Source organism: Brassica oleracea, chromosome C9, assembly GCF_000695525.1.
Source record: "Brassica oleracea var. oleracea cultivar TO1000 chromosome C9, BOL, whole genome shotgun sequence".
NCBI classification, from domain to species: domain Eukaryota; kingdom Viridiplantae; phylum Streptophyta; class Magnoliopsida; order Brassicales; family Brassicaceae; genus Brassica; species Brassica oleracea.
In genome coordinates, this window is record NC_027756.1 from 14155616 (window position 1) to 14163015 (window position 7400).

General features: G+C 29.7%; 1 protein-coding gene and 1 long non-coding RNA gene across 2 annotated transcripts; one reads left to right on the forward strand and one right to left on the reverse strand.

Annotated features, from left to right (window-relative positions):
• Positions 1 to 4138: 4138 nt before the first annotated feature.
• LOC106317530 (defensin-like protein 206) lies at positions 4139 to 4744 on the forward strand. Its single transcript, XM_013755337.1, has 2 exons — positions 4139 to 4246; positions 4337 to 4744. Exons 1-2 carry the CDS (start codon positions 4180 to 4182, stop codon positions 4552 to 4554), a joined length of 285 nt encoding a protein of 94 aa, XP_013610791.1. The 5' UTR covers positions 4139 to 4179; the 3' UTR covers positions 4555 to 4744.
• A 2140-nt stretch (positions 4745 to 6884) lies between these two features.
• On the reverse strand, positions 6885 to 7186 carry LOC106313998. Its single transcript, XR_001264552.1, has 2 exons — positions 7112 to 7186; positions 6885 to 7017 (listed from the first exon to the last, which is right to left on the reverse strand). It is a non-coding gene; the product is annotated as an uncharacterized LOC106313998 (long non-coding RNA).
• Between the last annotated feature and the right edge of the window lie 214 nt (positions 7187 to 7400).

Consider the following 7400-nt stretch of genomic DNA (forward strand, 5'->3'; position numbering starts at 1 on the left):
TGTTATAAATTTAAATAAATTATTTATTCATTTGTAATAATTTTGTAATGATTTCATATTAAAACTGTGAAAATAGACATAAATTAAGTTTAAAATAAATTATTATATTAATTATTGTTAATGCTTCATAAATAATTGACACAATATATTTGAATATATGATATATGTTTAATAAAAACCTCAATACATAAAGATAATTTATTGTATTAATTTTAATATTTATATATTTATATCATCTCTATTCATTACTATTAAAATTTTGATTTTACAGAAATTAATAACTACGATTATATTTATATTGATATTCAACCTTGTATTTTTTTTAAAGAACGGAAGCGTGATTCCAAAACAGAATCATAAGCTTTCAACGTGTTTTTAAAAAGAATATTTTGGAAGCATTTTGGAAGCGAGATTCCGTAAGCTTCCACAAGGTTCTTATTCCGATTCCGGTTCCGAAGCGGGAAGCGGACGTCCGATGAAGCTTCCGTGCAACGTAGGACTGCAGGTTAAAGGTGGGGATACATTAACGGCAATTGATAATTCAATGAATATATACATGTTGTATGTATTGTGTGTTCATAATGTTTCATTAAAACATGTTAAGAGTTCGCCCAACGCACGTTAAGGATTTGATTATGGGCAACTTGGATTTTGAAAATTTGCATTCAACAGCCATTCCGGAAATGTATCATTTCTATGTTGGGAAATGAGTTTTGTGTAACCGGTTCACTGGTTAAAATATCTGAATCGTTTATGATATACGTTTTCAAAATGTTTATTTATTTTATTTTTTTGTTTTTCGCAGTGTTTATATTTCTTCCATATTTTAGTTCCTCAGTATATATAAACGTAATTACAAAAATCTCAACTGAAACAAATTGAACATAAATATTAATTTAAATTTAAATTTAAACATGTCAAATGCAATTCACTAAACAAAGAAAAGTTCTCAACATATGTAAGAATCCATAAAAATAGAATTTCTCTTTCTCAACTAAAATTATAATTTCAAATCACGCCGAAGTAAGATATTAGAGTATCTGAAATCAATAGAACAGCTTCATTACATGAATCTGAAGGCGTATCTTACATTTTTTATAAAAAGTTAGGAAAGAGAGAAGATGGGTTCCTTTAAAACTTTTCATTCCACATGTCACCGTCCATATAGAAAATCTTCCACTTCTTCATCCAAGTAATTCAACTATTTGATTTAAATTAAAACTTAATCATTTAACTAAAACTAGATTATGACATGCGCTTAAAAGTATATAAATATTTTTTAATTAAATCTAATTTATAATAGGAGAATTTCTATGTTTACTACTTTGCTGGTACAATTATTCATGTTTACAACACTAAAGAGATATTTTGAAAAATATTTTTTTCATTAAGAGGTAAAATACTCTTATAGTTTGTTATATGTATATATATATATAATAAATAATTATTTAAATAAAAAATATAAAAATATTTTTTATGTTTTCGAATTATACTTTTTCAAAATGCAAACTTCTTTATAATTTTTTTTTCGAATTTCCTTTTTCAATTTTTTTTCAAACTTTCTTCTGAAAATCGAAATTTTTTTTTGAAACTATTTTTAAACTTTTTTATATATTTTTAAAGTATTTATTTATATATTTATTAGAATCCTAAATTTCACATTCCAAAAACTCTACCTCTCCCATCAACTCTAAACCCTAAGGGAATGACTTGTTTCCCCGCTACCAACTGCAAAAACAGCGTTTGCGGTTTGTATCAGTTGTTAGTGTTTTGCAACAATCACTCAAACTTCTCTAAACTGCTTCAAACAGTTTTAAATCTCTTAAATTCAAAAGATGGTTCCAGCTAGCATTTGCGGTTGCGGGCGGTCACAGGAGGGTAAATTTTTTTTTTTAAAACAATATAAATACAAAAAATAAAAAATAAAAATTTTTAAATTGAAATAATAGAAATATGAAAATATGTCTATGATATTTTAATTATTATTATAAAATTTTAAAATAAAAATAGTTTATATAATTTTTTAAAATTTTAAAAATATAATGTTAAAAATATAATTTTATATTTATTATAATATTATGATGTTTAATATTTTTATAATTATATAAAATATAAATATTGCTAATTTATTATTTAACTGTTGTTGTATTTGGTTGTTAACCAGTCATAAGTATCATGCAAACGCACCAATTTCTAACCACAGCACCAGTCCTACAAATCTCTTAAAACCACTTAAAGCCGCAACCACCCGCATCTAAAAACTCTCGCAACCGCAACCGTTGCGGTTACACTAGTCAGGTCAACTCTAGATTAGTTCACCTTAGGGTTATAAATGTTTTTTCTAATATGATATTTTTTGGTAATTTTCGTTTATAATATCAGTAAATTTTAACATTATTTTATAAGTAATGTTTTAAAAAATTTATCTTACTGTATTTAAAAACTATATAATTATACTGTTTTATATTTATATTATCTTAATATTTGTTAATTTTATTTTTAATTATTTCAACTCATTTCGTTACAAAGATTTAATAAGATATATGTAATTTGTTTGATTAAATTTCTGATATATACTTATTTAATAAATTTTTAATTATAATACTTATTTGATGTTAATTTATTGGCTAACATTTTATTTATATAAAACTATTTGATGTCAACTTAAACCAAGCATAATATCGCATATATAATTATATGTTATTAAGAATAAAAAAACTTAAGAATAAGAGTCTAATATTTATCAAGTTTAAAGGAATTCAATTATTTATTTATGAAAATACTAAAAAAATAATCTATTAATTTCATATTAAATAATTTTTTGTAGTATCTAAACCCACAAAAATAATTATACATATTTTCAACTTTTTATAAATTATTTGAGTGGTTTTAAAACAAATAATTTAAAAAGAAGATAAATAAAAAAATTATTAAAAAGTATGACTTAATATTTTATATTGTTTGGATGCAAGATTAGTTATTGTGTTGTTTGAAAACACATTTAGCAGTATAAATGTTATTTTTATAATTATAAAAGTGAATTTAACTATATAATAGAAGTGTGCATTTAATTTAAGAACTTACAAAAAAAAAATCCATTCATGAGAATAGTTCTGTTTAAGTAAAATAGATATTAATAATTTGTTTTCTAGAACCTTATTTAGAAAACTACCGATAAGGTTGCTTTTAGAGTATTCGGTACAGTGTGTTTAAAAAAAAAAGAGTATTCGGTACAGCTTACCCAAACATACTCATATTTGGATTTGAGGGATCTCCCTATTCTTACATTTAGATATGTATGAATCTCCGAGTTGAATCTTATATGATTTTGGTTAGGTCTAACCGATAGGTCCGATGATAATCTTATATGATCTAATTTAGCAAGTGGCTAGCTTCCCCATTTTTCTCGACCTCAATAGACTGCTTAAGTTGTCGTTCTTGAGCATTCTTTAGATTGCATTAAATATATTTTTCTTTGCGAGAGCTTCACCAACAATGTTAGTTTCTACAAGATTTCGGTTAACTTCTTTCATATACAGCGGTGAATTACAGTCTACACGATTTAGTATTTTTATTGTTTCGTATGGAGATATAACGATGCTTCCATCATAATACCATGATCCTGATGATAAAGAGGTGTCATTTAAGCAATGTAACATCATTAGATGTATATTTTTCAAAAAAAAAAACATCATTCGATGTATTCTGACATTCTGTTGGTTAATTATCTAAGGTAAATGGATGATTAAAATTAAAAAACTTTTAAAAGGAAATTATAAATTTAATGAAACGTACATCAATGCACAGTAGTGTGGACATTTTGAAACTTACAGAAAATGAATTTATAAAATGAATTATCTATATGAATCTGTTTGTTGATGACAAAAAAAATTGAATTATCTAAAAAATGGAAAATATGAAATGAGTTTTTTAAAAAGTCAACGGAAACCTTTCTTTTGATTATTAATCGATAAATAGAACGGCAATGCACAATTGTGTCGACATTATGAACTTGGGTAAACCAGACATAAAAACAGAGAGAATAAACAATTATATACAAACTAACGAAATTTTGATTATAAATAGATCACAATACATGGATATGTTTCACAAAAACTAAGTTTACTGGCAAGAAAAACAAAAACAAGTTTAAGAAAGAGCAAAGCAAAACCAAAAGAAATGGCGAAGAACCTTAGCTCCGTCACCTTTACCGTTCTATTGCTTGTCCTCTTGATGGTTTCAACCGGTATAACTTTGATGAAGTTCTCTATTATGCTTTGAAGTTGTCTTTTAAATACTTTGTTTAGATAATCTTGATGAATATGTCAACATGTAGAAATCCTAAAAATTGAGGCTATGAACATCAAGGCCAGATGCCTTCCACAGGGATGCAAAAATGCTACATTCTCCGAGGAGTGCGGGCCGGAGCCGTTCACAGGTTCAAATAACGATTGCTGTCACTGTTGCGTAGCCAAATACGGGAGGGAGGCAGTCTGTAAAGGAGTTGTTGAGGGACCAGACAAACACTGTCATTGCTACAAAGAACGTGTTTGAAATAACCTCATACAATTACCAAGTGTAATTGTGTAACTTTTGTATTCATTTGGTGTGAGGACATTACATGTGTGTATGTGTATGTTCAACTTTGTTTTGCTTCCAAATAAAACATCAAGGGCAAAGCATATCAATGCTTTCCCCGAAGTGTAAGCTCATGTTGTGTGAATTTTTTGCTTCATTCTGAATATTTGACTTGTTTTTTGTTTGTGTTCCTCATTTTATCGCCGCCTACATTCAAATTTTTGTCCCGAAAAAATCATACATAAATATTGACTACATCTTGAGGTATAGACTTGGAATAGTAAGAACAATCTTTAAGAGGAATAATTGTGTCATTTCAATTTATTAACTCATGTACAAATGTAATGACAGTTTGTAATCAATCACTGAAACTGACACTGATCAATTCAATAGATGTTCAAATGGTGTAAAAAGACGGTCAATTCAATAGAAACTAGAAGTTTTCTTGCCATCCGCACAGAAATAATAAACCAAAACCTAAATATAAACACTAAACCAAATATCAAAAACACATAAGGGACATAAATAACCACACTAGACAACATAAAAACACAATCTTCCATTTCAATTGACTGATTATTCCTTTTTGGACGAGGATTGAATATTTACCATGAATGTGGTCTACTACTTTGAGGATGTTCGAATTGTCCCATGTCAAAACCCTAACCTTAGGCATAGAAGATAATTCGGTGCGCGAGAAGTAAACACCCTGAACCTTTCTTAGGCTACGACGTGATATCAGAGAGAGAGAGATGCTTCGTGAAAAGTAGAAGTCGACACTAGGTTTTGGAGGAAAGAGTAGTACGGAACATTAGGGTTTCCGATTTTAGAATGTTTGAACGTGACTTGGGCATGGGTAACATAATTAAAAAGGATAAGTTGACACGTATGGTCCTTATGAAAAAGGATGAGTTGAACCGTGGAATATCCTTACACTATATTCCCACATCGGTTGGTTATCATGTCTCTCAAGGGTTAATAAACAGTTGCATATTATAAAAGATTGTCAATTGGTGGGAGGTGGGAGTTCATGATTCAGATTCGTGGAGATGGTACCCAGAAGATTGAAAGATTAAGGCACCATTTCTATTGGATGACATGGACCAACCTGTTCTCTTACCAGTTGACGTTTTTGAAAAATTGTTAACTAGATTAAGACGCAAGATTGCGCGAGACACTAGTAAAAAATATCATTATAGCCACATTACTTTTTCTTAGCTATAGTAATTTTTTAATTATGTATATGTTTGTTATCTGATATGAAACGAAAAAAAAGAAAGACGTAAAAAATAAGATAGGAATTGTTTACAACGACGCTGTAAACCAATTGAAAGGAATGTAGCGCAGCTTGGTAGCACGTTTGTTTTGGATACAAAATGTCACTGGTTCAAATCATGTCATCCCTACCTATTCCTGCTCTTCTGAGCAGTAACGAGGAATCTATTTTGGATTTTTTTTTTTTTAATAAAATTGGACATACAAATAATCCCAGTGGACCAACCCCCAGGTCCACCGGTTTCTACTGCTGGATTGGCTGTTGGGCTTGCTTCTATTGGACCGGGAATTGGTCAAAGTACAGCTGCGGGTCAAACTGTCGAAGGTATCGCGAGACAACCTAAGGCAAAAAGAAAAATACGAAGTACTTTATTATTTAGTTTGGCTTTCATGGAAGCTTTAACAATTTATGGCTTGGTTGTAGCATTAGCGCTTTTATTTGCGAATCTTTTTGTTTAATCTTAGAAATAAGAAAATTATGAATTTTATTTTACTTTTACGTAGCTATAGTCTAAATTTCGTAGCTATATGGAGAAAAAGCTCTAAATTTCGTAGCTATATGGAGAAAAAGCTAAGAAAATTAAATCATAGCCAAAATCAATCGTGTCAAATTCCGTAGCAAGTAAATTTTGTAGCTTTTTTTTTGCTACTAAATTTTCATGGCTAATTTGCTATGAAATTTTCGTGGCTGATTTAGCTAAGAAACAAATCGTAGTTAAGATGCGTCTTTTTAAAAAAAAAAATATTAAAAAAAAATTTCAAAAATACATAAAAATAATTTTTTATTAATTAAGTTACAAATTATGAATATATACATATATATATACACACAAATATATACACAGGCTCAACCACCGACTCCACCACCGGTTCCGCCACCGGCTTCACCACAGACACCTCCACTGGCTCCGGATGCTACGTCTTAAGCGGCGACTCGATCTGCTTCTGGAGCCACCGGTGTAACGGATGAAGCAACGCGTCACGCCTGCTCCGCCATCACGCTTCTTCTGCTTCCTCACCGTAGCTTCTTCTTCTTCACCCTTCAAGCCGGTTCTGCACACGAGTCACGAGCCACCACCACCTCTGCTAACTCCTCCTCCATCAATCTCCTCTGCCTCTTCTACCACTACGCCGAGAAGCTCCGATGGCGTCCAGCAAGAAGACCTGAAAATATCCAGAAGAAATAAACAGTTATGCCTTCTTCATTGTAATAAATTTTATATAAATCAGTTTAACTAAAACAGAGCAAAACTATTACAGGTCAAGAGAAGGAATAGACAAAGAAGGGATCAAATCCTAAAATGGACCACAAGGGCTCAAAAAAATCTAAAATGATCCACTCATAATTTCTATTTATTTTACATTAAAATTTAAATATAAAACAAAAGTAAATAACTGAAAAAACAGAAGACATTAACTTATTTACAACCCGTGCCACTATTATCCTACCCAAAATCTCACTACAAGAAAACACACGCTTAACGACGAAATTTAACGAGAAAAAACAATCCTCGTAAATTTACGTCGAGTTTACGAGGAATTTACGT

What these genes read in the sequence shown, in the direction of transcription:
- LOC106317530 (XM_013755337.1), top strand. Translation starts at nt 4,180, where the DNA reads ATGGCGAAGAACCTTAGCTCCGTCACCTTTACCGTTCTATTGCTTGTC. An exon ending in CCTCTTGATGGTTTCAACCG is followed by an intron (nt 4,247 to 4,336) that starts GTATAACTTTGA and finishes GTCAACATGTAG; the next exon opens with AAATCCTAAAAATTGAGGCT.